Genomic DNA, 15,727 nt, shown 5'->3' on the forward strand with positions numbered 1-15,727 from the left:
GTCTCTGTGTCTTACCTGATTGAAAAAATCCCCCATACGCAGCTCAGAAGGCGGAAGGCTAGAGAGTACTGCAAGGAGCTGATGTGAAGGAAGACCTGACTTGTGTTTGTAGACCGAGGGGCTCAGCACGCCTACGATGGCAATCCTACTGAAGGGATCCGCAGACGCAAGGTGACCCCCACCCAAGCTCCAGTGGCCTTTTCCCTGTTTCAGAAGTGAAAATCTCGGTCCTCAAATTCACGTGGAATTGCAAGCTTCCCCCCAATAGTCAAAACAAGACAAAACAAAACAAAAAAATGGAAAGAGCAGAATGAAGTTGGAATTCTCTTTTCAAACAAGTTAAACACAAAACTACTGTGTGACCCAGCAATCCAATTCCTAGGCAAACGCCCCGAAGAACTGAAAACAGGCAGCCCCATTCACATCAGCCAAGGCAGAAACGGCCCCGAACACGCCCGTCAGTGGCTGAGTGGATAAGCAAACTGTGGAGAGCCGCCCGCCGCGGTCACTGCAGGCCACCTGCCAGGTGGCACGCGATCCTCGAAAGCCTTCTGTTAAGGCCAGACACCAATCGTCCCCGATCTTCTGCAGAGTTCCATCCACGTGGACTGTCCAGAGCAAGCCAACCCACAGAGACAGCACACTGGCAGAGTGAGGAGAGATGGGGTCTGCTTTTGGGGGGGTGGACGTGTTTTTCAAGTCCCCTGGAGGTGGTCGTGGAACATGGTGAAGGCACTAAATGCCATGCACTTGTTCCCTCTCAAACGATGGATGCCATCCCTGCAGATTTCTCCTCAGTAATAAATGTCTGAGTTGAATGCTGAATGAAAGCTGGCTCACTGGTTCTGTGGTTTTGCATTCCATGTAAAGAACTCGCTTATGCACAAAAACGACTGTCCAGGTTTCCGGAGAGATTGGTCCTTCTTAATCCCCTCCCGTTTCGGCTGTTCCTTGCTTCCCTGGCACTGGGTCCCCTTCTTGAAACACACTCTGAAGAGTTTGGTTCAATCTCAGACTTAGGGGGGCTGCAAACTCCTCCAAGGACCTGGTTCTGGACCATGTGAGAAACCCAGTGACGGGAAGGTCTTGGAGTATCTCCTTTTAAAGGAGAGACGCCTGCCCACAGCACCACCCCACAGCTCCCTGAATCCTGAGACAGCCGCCGGCATCCTGGTCACGCCCGACGGCCACTTGACGTCTACCCGCCACCTGAGACAGTGGCAGCAGAGGGCTTCTAAACCCCAGGGCACGTCAGGTGTCTCCTGGGCTGACCCAGACCCCTCCCTGGCCTCCCTGCACCTTTCTGAGTCCTGGCCTCTGAGGAGTTCAGGCCAGCGCCTTGCGGGGCACCCTCAAGGGGGACCGTCGGATGCTTTCTCGTGAGCAGACTGAGGGCCTTCTTTTTTGGCAAGAATATCACAGGTAAGGCTCTGAGTGTCGTGTCTTGTTGAGGTCCAGTCCCTGGTGCCCCCTGGACAAGGGGGACGACCAGGTCTCTTACTCTTTTCTCCTTAGTCACTGTCACAGGGGAGATCTGAGACTACATAAGGAGCCGATTTCTCAACAGAATTCTAGTTAATTGATTAATTATTAACTTATAACCACATAGACTTATGGGACACCCTATTTTATTCAACACATCTTAATGTGTTTCTTTTTCCCAATTATTATCTGGTATGCAAGTCAACTTTGATTTGGACTCTGGGAGCTCCTACAAGTTGGCTTCTCTCTTTTTTTCCCCTTTCTTTCTTTTTTTTCTTCAGCGCTAGGCATTGGACCCTGCCTGCTCTACCTCTGAGCTATATTCCCAACCCTTTTTAAAGCTTTTATGTTTGGGGACAGGGTCTTGCTAAGTAGCTGAGGTTGGCCTTGAACTTGAGACTCTCCTGCCTCAGCCTCCTGAGTAGCTGGGTTACAGGCCTGCCCCATTGCACCCAGCTTCCTGTGTCTATTTCACACGTCTCCGTGTCCCTTGAAGTACTTCCTTGTACGAGATGACTTTGAGCTCCCTTTCTAGTTCCCCTGATCTGGACATTTCTGCAGGAAACCCAGCTCCTTTCAGTGGTAAATAGTATTGAGAAACCAAGATCTAGGGGACAGGTATTGCTCATTGCTCTGGGGGTGTCTCTACTCTCCGCTTTCTCAGGGGACAGAACTAGAGAATACATGTATGCATGTCACAGGATGCACACACACATGGGGACACGCATGTGTGCACATGTACACATGCAGGTTCATCTATCACCATGTCTGCGCTGGAAACCATGAGCTGTCTGTCACCCGCACATGGGGCTGGGGTCCTATCCCCCGGGGCTCATCAGGTCTGCTCCTTCTCCAGCCTGGGCTGCCTCCCTCGCCATAGGGACACTGGCTCCCCCCAACCCCTCTCCCTACTGACCGAATTGACCCCTGTGAGCAGCAGTCCCGCCTCCCCCACCGCTCTCCTTAGACTCTGATCTCACGCTGGGCCCCGGGGCTCCCCTGGGCCACCCCACACATCCCGCCTGAGGCTTAGGACTGAGTCAGAGGAAAAGGGCTGGGGAGAAGAAGTTTCCGTTTGTTACAGCTCAGCCATTTTGGTGGTGTGGGTAGGACCCCATGGTGACCTCCTCTGCAGCTCCCTGAGGACACCAGAAGGGTGCTCTTCACCGAGACCTCTGCAGGACCTGTGGCCTATGGCGGAGCTGAGCGGGTTTTTCTTTCTTCTTCCTTTCACGCCCCCACCTTCCTTCCTTATTTAAGGGTGCAAGTCCTTCGTCCTCCACAAGTACCTGTCCAAGTCCCTTTCTCCTGGCCTGCGGGTGGCCTTTCCTTTCCCGACACTCGTGGGCGCAGCTTTCAGGTTGGGCGTGGCCCGACCTACCAAGCCTTTCCTCGCCTTCCGGCTGGAGTCCAGGCCAGGAGCTCTCTCGGGCTGTGGGACCTTGCCTTTGGCATTTGGGTCTGCGATTCTGAGCTAGCTTTGTGTGGTGTGAGTAACCAGCGGGTGAGCCCCGCTCCCTGTGCAGGCACGCGACTGTGGCAACATGTTGAAAGACGCCCTTGTCTTCTGTGGAGAGTAGCTGTGGCCACACTGAGGAGAGGCCCCTAACTCAACGCCAGCTCTGTGATTGCTGCAGCCTTACGGAGGGTGTGCTGGTTCAGTCTGACCCACAGCGAGGGCAACTGGGCCACCAGGGGGCAGGATCCCCACTCTGCCAGTGCAGGGGCTGGTCTCCCACCTCCCCTTAGCCTGCCCCTCCCAGAGACTCTGTGGCCCCCACAGGAGCCTCCATGGTGGACAGAGGCCTGCAGTCAGGCCTACCCCAGAGCAGAGAGCTGCACCATCAGGCTGGACATGCTGGTGCTGGGGGCCTGGAGTCCAGCAAGGCCCCCCCACCAACAACCACCACTGGCCCTCACCCTGCCCTGCCCTGTGGAATGACTCTCAAGGGCCACTGGTCTGCCAGGTGGACGGGACCTGGTTGCAGGCTGGCATGGTCAGCTGGACCAGCCTGGGATCTACAGCCACATTCCTATGTGAACTGGACCGACACCACATCCCAGAATTAGGGGCTTGGGGCCGGGAAACCCGGGTTCCCCTGGCCCCCTCTCCTGGCTGGGCTCGTCCTGCCTGGTCTCCTGCTGCTGCTGTTCTCCTGTGTCCTGGTGGCCAGGTGCTGGCTGCACAGAACCTACCTGGCTTGCCCTTCCCACACCGCTAATCCCTGATCTTGATTTGCACGCCTCCTCCTCCTGGCACAGCAGAGGGAAGTTCTGTTCTGAACCTTCGACAGCCCGGGCTAGGTCCGCAGTTCAGTCTGCACAGAAATGCCTCCCTCTCGTGGGGAAACTATGGCTGAGAAGGTGCAGTTTATCTGCCGAGGTCCCCTCAGTAGGGTCTGCGCACCCGGCGCTTTCTGTTCACTCTCATCCACCCCCGCATGCCCTTCAGCAGACCTCGAAGGCCCCCAGCACCGCCCAGTCCAAAGACCTCATTCTGTGGCGCAACCCGGAGGGCAGGTGAGGTGGTCGCAGTAGCGGAGCCTGACGGTGCACCTGCGCAGCCGCGCCCAGCGCGTGTCCGGCGCTGGTGGCCTTCGCGTTGATGGACGGGCCCTCCCTCTGGTGGAGACGCGAGGAACTGCATCACTCGGAGCAGCTCGACTTTGCGAAGGAAACCTGACTTTGGACAGCATGACTGGCGCACATGAACTCCGAAGGGCCCCACAGTCGCGGGCACAGACGAACGTGGCCAGGCTGCCGAGATACAAAAAGCTGTACTTCTTTTCTTGGTACCGGGGATTGAAGCCTGGGGCGCTTAACCACTGACCCACATCCTCAGCCCTTTTCTATATTTTTTTCAATTTAGAGACAGGCCCTCTGAGTTGCTGAGGCTGGTTTTGAACTCACGATCCTTCCTGCCTCAACCTTCTGAGCCGCTGGGATTACAGGCGAGCACCACCACGCCCAGCTGAAAATGCTGTACTTCTGAATATTATCCACTAATGACTGGAAAATAAACTCGGAAGCCCTAGCAGGAGTGAGGCCCTGGGTTCAATCAATGGTACCACAACCAATCAGAACTTGAAAATCATCAATCACCGGTACCACAACCAATCAGAACTTGAAAGTCATACCTTTTTCAATTAGATTTTTTAAGTCAAATTTTAGGCCTACAGACAGTGCACTCTGCCGTTTTTGTTGTTACTTTAAGTTGTCAGTTATCTTTACATTATTTTGGGGTGGGGGGCTGCTGGGGATCCAACCCAGGGCCTTGCACATGCTAGGCAAGCGCTCTAGCACTGGGCTACTCCTTAGTGTTTGTCAGAGAAGCACGTCCTTCACATTTACAGACACTTCTGCTTCCAGGACTCCCGGCCCCTTTCCTCGTCCTGCAGAACTTCCCCTGGCCACCCGTAGGCGCGGGGGCAGGTGCTCCAGCACGGCCGCAGTTGGTTTCCTCCTTGTAGTGCTCTGACGATGGCTTTCGACTGCCCGCTGGTTGCTCGCTGCTGGTGACTTCCAGGGTTTCCGGCCCTTTGTGGCGTGCCTCAGCACGTTTTTCTTTAATTCATCCTATTTGGCGTTCACTGTTTGTTTATAGTTTCATCAACTGGAAAGTTCTGGCTGTTAGCTCCTCAAACACTACTGGTATGGACCCCCTTCTCCTTCGGGCTCCCACCTCACGTATTCTGCAGCCTTGGCCTCCCCTGACTGCAGTGCCCTCTGCTCCCGTGGAAAGACCCCGAGGCAGTTTGGGTTTCTCACCCCTAGCGTGTCCTGCCATCCCTGTGGCCCTCGCCTCACCTTGCGCTCATCGCATCCATCCCCCAGTTGGTGGAGCCAACAATCCCACCTCCAACAGAACAGCCTCCCAGAGGAGAGGACAAGAGGAAGTGTCCCCTCAGGGAAGGGCGTTGGGTTGGCTGCATCCCAACGCAGTTCCGAGGTGTCGGGGAGTGACCGAGTCCCTCTGTGGGAGGTCCTCACTTCCGGGCACTTTCCTCTACCTCAGAAGGACGCTGGGGGCTGGCACAGCTGACACTGCCCCCACCTCCCCTCCTGCGTCCTCCAACTCCCAGAAAAGAGTCCGCAGGCTCCATCACCCCCAGCCCCTGATTGGCCCAGTGTCAGCCAATCCCAGCAACCACACTGTTGATTGGCCCACCTCCCAGGCCTGAGCCAATGGGGCATCCCTTGGAGGACCAGGGTCCAGAGCCCCTGACTCAGTGGTGCCCGCAGGCCCTGCCCTCTGTGCCACCACTCACCCTGCCCTGAGTCCCCTGTCGGTCCCTGCACACCCTCTTGCCCCTGTGGGCTCCTGTGGTCCTGTCTTGCAGCCTTAGCCTCAAGAGGGCTCAGGAGTTTGTTAGAGAATGAGTGGGAGCAGGTTCCACGCTGCCCCTGGGTGTATGCTGAGCAGGGTGGGGGCAGGCCTGGGCTGCCCTCTCCTGGGGGCCCAGGAGTGGCCACGAGGAGGGCACAGGGTGGGCAGGAGTCCTAGGTGAGAAGGTAGCCCACCTCAGACCCTGTGAGCAGCAGGCCCCAGGAGAGCCAGGAGGAGGGGCGTGTGGACAGGCAGGACCCGCCCTGGATGTGGCGGGTCACAGGGGAGGTTTGGGGAGGAGGGCCCAAGGGGAGGCTGTTTGGGGGCCTCTTCTGCTATCTCCACCTGACCACCATGTGCCATCGGATGTGCAGATAAGGTGCAGATGGCAGAGATAATCAGGTGCCCTCCGGACAGCAGAGCTGCACAGATAAGGCCCCGGGGACCAGGCTGTGGGTTCTTCTGCGGCGCTGGGTCAATGGAGAGCAGCAGGGCCCCTCCCTGACCACGCACGGTGCTCTTCCTCCCAGGGCTGGCTCCTCCACTGACCCTCCCCCAGGCTGAGCCTCAGAGGGCTGGGCCCCGCCCAGGGCCTCAGCATTTGGCTGAGAATGCCCCCGATGCACAGCGCTTTGAGGGTGGCCCACAGGCATGGACTCATGCCGCGCATTCCAATGGGGAAGCATGTTGGGTGGAGCAGTAGGTGGTCCCTGAATGCCGGGGAGTCCTCTGCACCTGGGCAGGGGGCAGCAGCCCAGTCCTGACCGCCGGGAGGCGGTTCCATTCTGGTGCCAGAGGTCCAGCAGCTGAGAGCTGGCCCCTCAGTTCTCAGTGCTGAGCCCATGGCCGGCCCTTCTGGAAGCCCCACTGCACAGTGAGCCTGGCAGACCTTGAGTGGACTGGACCTCTCTGTCCCCATGCTCCCACTGGGTGGGATTAGGAATCTGTCTTCAGAGCCTGAAAAGCCAAGATCCCAGACTGGGGGTGGTCTTGCGGTTGCCCGCGCTTCCCAACATCAGGGCCTTGGATTCCAGATGGGCATCTTGTTGATGGGGCATGTGTCACGCGGTGGCCTTGGGTCTGAGTCGTCCGCTTCCTCCACATCTGGCTTGGAGGGTGGGGTGCCCTTCTCTGACCCTATCCTGGTTTGGAAGGATAAATGGGAGGGGAGCTAGCTGGGTAGAGAAGAACAGGGACTGGCCAGGGTAAGTGTCCCTCACTCAGAACCCTTGGCATCTGTGTGTCACCCTGGAGCAGAATGGCTAGGCTCAGCCCTGGAGCCCTGAGGTCCAGACCAGGGGTCTGGGACCAGCGCCCTGATCCACATGGGCCCCAGCTCCATTCTGCCTCCCGCGCTCTGCCAACCTGGCCCAGTGCTGTTCCCTGCCTGGGCTCATGCTGGCCTTGCTCACTCCTTCCAGATGCTGAACCTACTGGTGCTGGTACTGCCCCTCCTGTCCAGCCTGGTCCATGGGCCCCCTGGTTAGTCCTGCCCTGGGTCTGCCCTTTCCCTGCCCCTTCCCTGGCCACCCCCTGCCCCATGCTGCATAGGCTGGGGCAGGTGGACTCAGAGAAGCCCCGCATTGCCCCAGCACAGGGGAGGCTGATCTAGGGGTTGGCCTGCACCCTGGTGCTGAGGGTACCCCCTGCCCCAGCGCCAGGCGCAGCTCTGGAGCACGTGGGCATTGTTGGGGGACAGGAGGCCCCTGAGAGCAGGTGGCCCTGGCAAGTGAACCTGAGAGTCAACACCAGATACTGGAAGCATTTTTGCGGGGGCTCCCTCGTCCACCCGCAGTGGGTGCTGACTGCTGCTCACTGCAGGCGGGTGGGTGGCTCCCCTGTGGCCCCAGGCACTCTGCAGCCTCCTGAGTGGGCCGTCCTCTCCCAGGGAGATCAGAAGCCCTGAGTGCAGCTTCGCGAGCAGCACCTTTTCTCCCGAGACCAGCTGCTGCCCCTCAGCAGGGTCATCCCTCACCCCAGCTCCGACGATGCTCACGACGATGCCCACGACGGGGCTGACCTCGCCCTGCTGGAGCTGGGGGAGCCTGTGAACCTCTCCGGCCGTGTGTACCCCGTCTCCCTGCCCCCAGCCTCGGAGGCCTTCCCTTCGGGGACCCCGTGCTGGGGGACAGGCTGGGGCGATGTGGATTATGGTGGTGATGGCGGGAGGGCACGGACCACAGTGCAGCCCAGCCTCGGGGTTCCCTTCCCTCCTGAGGCTGCTCCCTCTTCTCTCACCCCAGAGCCCCTCCCACCACCAGTTCCCCTGAAGCAGGTGAAAATCCCATTGTGGAAAACCACCTCTGTGACAGGCAGTACCACATGGGACTCCACAGGGACAGCGCTCACGTCATCCGCGACCACATGCTGTGTGCTGGGAATAAAGGACGTGACTCCTGCCAGGCGGGCCCTTGTCCCTGTGCCCCCCACGCGGGGCTTGCCCCTTGGCACTGACTCTTGCCCTCCCCAGGGGGCCTCCGGAGGGCCCCTGGTCTGCAAGGTGAAGGGCCGGCTGCAGGCGGTGTGGTCAGCTGGGGCGAGGGCTGTGCTCAGCCCAACCGGCCAGGCGTCTACACCTGCCTCACCCACGACGTGGACTGGATCCACCGCTAAGTCCCCAAGGTCCCCTGAGCCAGATGGGCAGGGTGGGTCAGTCCCTCCTGCCCCGTGCTGTTTCCTTCCAGGGGCATCCTCCTCCTCCCAGCCCCTCTACCCCTGCCCTGCAGCCTCCACCCCTCCCAGCCTGCTGGTGCCGGTGCTGATCCTCCCGGCCACTGGGTCTCCTCAAAGTTCAGGGAAAGCATCATGGCGGTCACTGTGCTTGTGGCTGTGGGTGTCACCAGGGAAGAGAGGGTCCGGTTAGGGTTGGGTGCCGCGGCTGTAGTTGTGAGGTCCCTGGCTGGAGGCTTGGCCTCTGGTGGTGTGTGGGGCCTCCCTGCCAGCGCCTGGTCCCTAGGCCGACTTCTCTTTGTGGTGAGTGGGAGGCAGAACAAGGCGGGCGACTGACAAGAGGAAGGTAGAGGACAGCGCCTGCAGCCAGGTGGAGAGAGAGAGCCTGGTCAGCGGGCAGAGCCCCATCCCGACCCCGCCGGGGTGCAAGGCGTTTGCCTAACTCCAGCGTTCTCTGGTCTGCCTGGAGCCCCTCCAGGGCTGGCCTCCCCTGAGCGTCGCCCCATGACGGCCAGCAGGGCCATGCCTTCTCCCCCCGCGCAGGCTCCTGTGACTGCTGCGGGTGGGCTGCTGCGGGTGGGCTGCAGGGCTCCACTCCAGGCCCTCGGACTGGGGCAGCTGAGCTGTGCAGACATGTGCATTTGGCGAGGGGAGTGGCTGGGTTCCGGCCTTCTCCTCTTGGGGCGCCAGACGTGTGCCACGGTGCACCCCAGCAACCGACCTGTGCCTCAGCCTCCTGCCGTGTGTACGTGCAGTGGCCTCTCTCCGGGTCTGTGGCGTTTTTGTGATTATCAAGGAGGACAGTGCTCCCTTGGAACAAGCCCTTCTCCAGGCCTGGGACCTGGCTGGGCCGTGAGTCCCCTTGTCCCCGTCCAGGGCTGGGCTGGGGTCCCCAGGGCCGTGCCTTCAAGCATGCAGCCCTCCTCGAGTGGACATCTCACCCTGGCCTGTGCCCTTTCCTGTGGAGTCCTGTGCTGCTGCTGTCATCCGGTCTCCTGGGATGAGGCGACAGCCAGGCTGCAGGTTTCCCCCGGAGTCCAACCCTGCCTTCCCTCCGGGCACGCAGCATGTCGTGTGCAGGCTGCGAGGCGGCCCTCCTCCCAGGGGCAGCGCACCCCCGAGAACTCGTGGGCAGAGAGGCCCAGGTTTGCCTCCTAAGAACCCTCTGTTTGTCTCTGTCTCTGCTCTTTGCTGGGAGAGGCTTTGGCTTCTGACTCACCAGGTCCTGCTTCTGCTGTGTATTTAGACATGGTTATGCTTGTAAACAAGACCGAGAAGCCAGCACCCTCCTTTGGGATGATTCTAAGGCTTTTTGGGCAAGAAGAAACTTTTTGGGTAGGTGGTGGTACTGGGAATTGAACCCGGGGTGCTGCTCTACTACTGAGATACACCTCCAGATCTTTTTTTTTTTTATTTATTTAAAAATTTTTTTGTTGTTGTTGATGAACCCTTATTTTATTCATTTACTTACATGTGGTGCTCAGAATCAAACCCAGTGCCTCACACATGCTAGGCAAGCACTCTACTACTGAGCCACAACCCCAGCCCTAGATCTTTTTCTTTTTCTTTTGAGATAGGGTCTCCCGAAGTTGCTGAGGCTGGCCTCGAACTTGCAGTCCTCTTACCTCAGCCTCCCGAGTCTCTGGGATCATAGGTGTGTACCACCACCACACCTAGCTGAGAAGATACTTTTTAAAGAAATATTTGCTTCTCTCGCCTTTTAGTCCTCAAATACAAATACGCTGGTTTCATCTTCAGAATCTCTGGAAGTGATCTTTTGGAGGAGTCTGACAAACATGATGTGTGCCCATCATAAGAACAAGAGATAAACCTGGAGATATTTTCCTCTCCCCACCTCCACTCCACGGCCCACCTCTCTCTCCAGGGGTCACCGCAGGGGGCAGTGACCTCCTCTGAGTGTTAAAACTCCAGTGAGTACATTCAGATGTCCTTCGACAAGATTGTAGGTTGTGCACAGGGGGACCAGGGCCCAAGGTGTCCCAGGAGAGGTGACATCGTGGGGACGTGGCAGGTCTGGAGAAGAGGGCAGGGTGGCTTTCCTCTTATCTGGTCCTGGATCCCTGAGCAGCTCAGCCCAGCTCGGCCCAACTGCAGCTGACAGACAGAAGTGTGTCGGCCTCTCGGGCCGGGCGAGCTGGGGCCATGGAGGTGGGGCCCAGACCCTGTCTCACCATCCAGGGCTCCTCCCTAGGGACGTGTCCAGATGGCCAGCTCACTGCAGACAGACGCAGCCCCAAGTTCAAGCTCTCCTGGGGTCTGGGCTAGAGAAGACCCTGCTGGCTGGGGACATGGCCACGGCCAGGCCGCCCCCTCCCTGGGTTCTGTCCAATGAGGGGAAGCATCAGCTATCACAGGGACGCCAAGGGGGTCAACAGGATGATGTGGGGTGTCTTCCTCAACAGCAGGCCTGGGATCTGGGGTGTCAAGGGCTCTGTGGGCAGCAGGGATGAGGGGCAGGGGTCCCTAAAGATGAAGCTGGCACAGGTGAAGGCCCTGAAGTCCCCTCCTGGGGGTCAGATCTCAGGATCTGGCTCCATGAAGACCATTCGCCCCACTCTCAGTGGGCGACATGAGGCTGCTGGGCCCCGGGTAGGGGCGGCCTGGGCTGGGGACACCTGGACCCCGACCAGCTTCCGTGCACTGGGCTGGCCAGGCAGGTCCCACCTTCCCCCAGCGGCCACCTCCCAGGTGTGGTCCGTGGGAGGGAGGCGGGCCTCGCCCAGCACACTGCCCGCTCATCCCCAGGCCAGACCCTTACCGTGCACCCCGAGCCTCACCAGGACCAGGTGCTGGCGTGAGGGGGCTGAGCCCTGGCCGTGTGGAGCCACAGCCTGCTGCACCCTCAGGCAACCGCCTCCTGCCTCGGTTTCCCCACATCTAAGAGGGGCGCTGCCCTAGGGGGTCTTGGTGGGGCCCTGCAACCCCGGCCCATGCATGGGGCTGGGGACGGGGTGGGAAAGTCTCAGGCTGCGCCCAGACCCAGTCAGCTGTCGTAGGGCTCCAGCCAGACAGGAGGCCCTGCTTGCACTGGGCAGCTGCGGGGCTTTGCCCGTCTGATCTGTGGTGGAGACACGGGACCCCGGGGACAGATGTAAGGACAGGACATCGGGGGCAGGTCATCAAGGAGTCCTGGGCTGTCTCCCCCAGGCATCTGGGCCTCGGGAGGAGAACCCTGAAGACTGGGCTCCCTCCCGGAGGCTGTCAGGGGAGGTGTGCCCCGCAGAAAACAGGGAAGCCTTCCTGGAGGGGGTGGCATTGACCCCATCCACACTCTGGGTTTGCAACAGGGACACCTGGGTCCCAACTTGTCCCTCTGTGGTCTCACTTTGCCCCCAATCTACTTGCTGCCTGGGCTGTAGTGTCCACATGGAGATACAGGAACAGGTGGGGCCTTTGGTGGAGCTCTGGTCTCCTTCTCACTCCCTGCCAGGGCAGCAGGTGTGTGGTCATTTCCACACCACCCTACAGGTCCAGGCTTCAGGGTGGACCATCCTTGCCTGCAGTGGGCAGACGCTCCGGCCTCGGGCCCATGGCTGCCTGCTGCTCCTGGCTGTGTCTGGTGTATGACCCAGCCTGGTCGTGGGCATGGTGGACTTGTGGGGACACCTGCGTCCTGGCCAGGTGGGTGGACCCACTGACTCTGGTTGCCTGGAGCTGTTGGATTTGCCACTCGCCACAGAACTGAAGCTTGATAGCCAGATGCCTGGTCCTGGGGGCACCGGGAGCTGGCAGCCCCAAGCAGGAACTCTGGTGCTTCAGGAGGCTGAGCTCTTCATGGAAGGTCCTGGTGCTCCTTGGCCCGCACACCGGCAGTCAGCCCAGGGCCAGGCACAAGGTCAGGGGTGCCGGCGGTGCCTGGACCTGGGCAAGTTCCCCCTTCAGGGAGACCTGGAGGGGCGAGGTGGGCTGGGCAGTGCTGTGCCTCCCAGCTGCTGTTTACGGCCCGTGGCTGGTCTCACCTGTCCTGGGCTTGGGAAGATGACTGGCAACCAGCCCTCTTGTCCTGGCCCCACCTGCCAGGCCTGATGGATCATGGCTTCCCAGGTGGCGCCTGCAGGCCGGGCAAGGCCACTTGCTCGTCAGGAGTGTCCTCGAGTGCCCCGGCGGAGCTGGGGGCCACTCCCGCCGGGCGGCACTGCTTCCCTTGGCAGCTGGTTTGCGTCCTTGGGGAGACACCGTGAGGCCACACGGGCCGTGGCGCTCACAGTCCGCCTACCATCTCCTGCCCTGGCTCCTCCCCGCTTAGCCGGTCATCTTGCCGTCCCTGGTGTCAGTGTGTTCCGGGACAAGGGGCCCCGTTTCCACCAGCGGGCAGTTTCCTGTTTCACCGGGTCGTCCAGGTTTTCATCTACTGCTGCCATGATGTGGAAGCTCAAGTGGACCCAGAGCTGGCCAGGGAGGGCCCTGCATGCTGACCTCTGTGACTTAGCTTTGACTATCTGAGTGAAGTTTACGTAAGAAGACCCTGACCACGACAGCCACGATTTGCTGGCATTCAGCACAGTTGCCACCTGGGTGACCCACCTGCCTAGTTCCAAGCCCCGCCCTGGATGGGCAGCCTCCTCTCCCTCCCCTGGCTGCCTGGGTCTTCCTAGGGTCCATCATTCTGAGCCCCCCTTGATTCCTGGGGCTGCCTGCCCTGGTCCAGACCTCTGTCACCCTGAGGAGCCCTGCAAGGTGCTTAGAAACCACCACCTGGGCTTCTGGGTGTCATTTCTGTACCCACAATACCTCTGGAGAGGGCCCAGCAGATAAGAAGCTGAAGATGTAGGAAGGAGACCCCCAGGAACAGGTGGGGAGGCCGTAGCAGGCAGGATGCTGGCCTCTGGAGAGCCAGCAGCAACTCCTTCTCTTCCAGCTCAGGTGTCCAGTCCCAGGTTTCCGATGCAGGGGACTGGATCGTGGGGGCCATGCTGCATGTGGCCATGGCATGTGGCCATGGCAGGCCAGCCTCCACCTGAGGGGAGTGCACGTTTGTGGCGGGTCCCCGCCCAGGCCTGTGGGTGCTCACAGCTGCCCACAGTTTCTCTGGGTGTGTCCGGGGTGAGTGGGGACAGTGTGAATGTCCAGGCCCAGGGACACACTGACAGTGCAGAGGACGCCTCTTGGCCTTTGACTCACTCCTGAGCCTGGAACCTGAGCTCCAGTCTCCTCTTCGGTTACAAGGAGGACCACAGTACAGTCTTCCCAACTGGTTGGCAGCGAGCAGCCCCGGGGCTCTGAGGCCTTCCTGGCCACCAGACGGTCAGTACTGGCCTTGGAAGTTTCCAGAGCCCAGCCAGCACGAAGTGCTTCTGCACGTCTTTGCACACCTCTGGAGGGGTGGCTTCCTCTCTCCCCATTGCTGAAGTCTGCAATCTACCCCTCTGGACAGGACCTAGCTCAGGGCAGCAGGAACCTGAGCGGCAGTCAGTGCTCCATACCTGCTTCTCCAGGGGGACAAGTTGGACATCGGGTCCTGAAGGGGCAGGGTCTGGTGGGCTGCACACTGACTTCCTGCCTCTGCAGCTGGCTGTCTCCCAGAAGGGACGCCCCCCACCCATCCACCCCGCCCTTCCAGGTCCTTGAATTCATCTGACTACCAGTCCACCTGGCGGAGCTGAAGACCAGTCTCCCATCTCTCCACCACGGGGCAAACTGTCCTGTACTCCAAGCCCCCAGGACTACTGGGGTCCAGTGGGGACGTTGCCTTGGTGCAACTGAGCACCCCTGTGATTCTCTGCAGCCAGATCCTGCCCATCTGCTTCCCAGAAGCCTCAGCTGACTTCCACCCTGGGACGAGGAGCCGGGTGAAGGGCTGTGGCCACACAGGAGGGCGGTGATGAGCCCCCTGCCATCCTCTGGACCCTGGTGGGAAGAAGTTGGTCCACAAACCTTGTACATGGACCTGGCAGGGGTGTGGCCCCTCCGCACTCTGCCAGTGCAGGTGCTGGTGCTCCCGTCTCCCCGTAACCTGCCCCTCCCAGAGCCTCCATGGTGGACAGAGGCCTGCAGCCAGGCCTACCCCAGCGCAGGCAGTGGCACCATGCTGGTGCTGGGGGCCTGGAGTCCAGCAAGGCCCCCCACCAACCACCACTAGCCCTCACCCTGCTCTGCCCTGTGGAATGACTCTTGAGGGCCACTGGTCTGCCAGGTGGACGGGACCTAGTCACAGGTTGGCGTGGTCAGCTGGACCAGCCTGGGATCTACAGCCACATTCCTATGTGAACTGGACCCGACACCACATCCCAGAATTAGGGGGCTTGGGGCCAGGAAACCTGGGCTCCCCTGGCCCCCTCTCCTGGCTGGGCTCGTCCTGCCTGGCCTCCAACTGCTGCTGGTCTCCTGTGCCTGGTGGCCAGGTGCTGGCCGCACAGAACCTGGCTCGCCACCTCCCTACTGGCCTCTGGCCCTTGACTCTGACACACAGGAACGCCTCTTAAATAAGTTAATGTTTATTCTGCTTTGTTCCCGGCCCTCCCTTTTCCCTTTAAGAAGCTGAGTTTTCTGTATCAGATTATTGCAACATTTAACCTGGATTTATAAAACAAACAGAACAAAACAAAGGGCATCCACTGAATCCCCAGGCCAAAAACCCTGGGTGGACGGCCCCTGGGAGTGGGGCAGGTATCTTATTGCGCGGCTCCTGTCTCCCTGGTGATGTGGCCATTCCCAGAGTCCCTGGGATGTTTTTGGAACACTCAGGGGACGGGGCGGGGAGTGACATGGGTGGAGTGCACTGGGGGTGACAGAGGACAAGACGGACTCAGACTGAGCAAAAGTGGCGCTGGCTGCGGTGGCCTGAGGGACTGCGCCTGCTGCCACACCGGTGAGAGGCCCAAGCACGTGCTCCCTACGAAACCAGGGGTCAGTGCGGCCAGAGCTGCGGGCCTCCACGCGAGAGCTTCCGGTCCTCTTCCCCTGGCCCCAGCACCTCGGGTAGTGGTGACAAAACTCAGGAAAACCCCAGACTGAATCTGTGCGGAGCAGGCGTGTGGGACCGCGAGGCTGCTCCCCAGGTGGAGAGGACAGTGTCCACCCACTCCCTGCATCCACGCCCTCCCCAGGCCCCTCCTCTCACAGGCCCGAGCAGGGTCTGCTCACGGCCTACCTGGGGCCATCACCCTGGGGGTGCTCCAATCCCAGGGCCAGAGCCCTGGGTGCACCGACCCAAGCTACATGGGTCTGTCTGCACTGTTGCCTGGGGCAGGGGTGGCCGGGAGGGACCCCAGTTTCTTTAGTGGGGTT

General features: G+C 60.2%; 1 protein-coding gene and 1 pseudogene across 1 annotated transcript in view; one reads left to right on the forward strand and one right to left on the reverse strand.

Annotated features, from left to right (window-relative positions):
* The first annotated feature begins 7,230 nt into the window (after positions 1-7,230).
* LOC124970535 (tryptase beta-2-like) lies at positions 7,231-8,440 on the forward strand (annotated as a pseudogene).
* A 6,531-nt stretch (positions 8,441-14,971) lies between these two features.
* The window catches only part of Cacna1h (calcium voltage-gated channel subunit alpha1 H), a 52,098-nt gene continuing 51,342 nt past the window's right edge, over positions 14,972-15,727 (reverse strand). The window contains 1 exon segment of the mRNA XM_047533469.1: positions 14,972-15,725. Coding sequence (XP_047389425.1) covers positions 15,655-15,725 — 71 coding nt within the window. The 3' untranslated portion in view covers positions 14,972-15,654.

This window comes from Sciurus carolinensis, chromosome 18 (genome assembly GCF_902686445.1).
Source record: "Sciurus carolinensis chromosome 18, mSciCar1.2, whole genome shotgun sequence".
Lineage (NCBI taxonomy): Eukaryota > Metazoa > Chordata > Mammalia > Rodentia > Sciuridae > Sciurus > Sciurus carolinensis.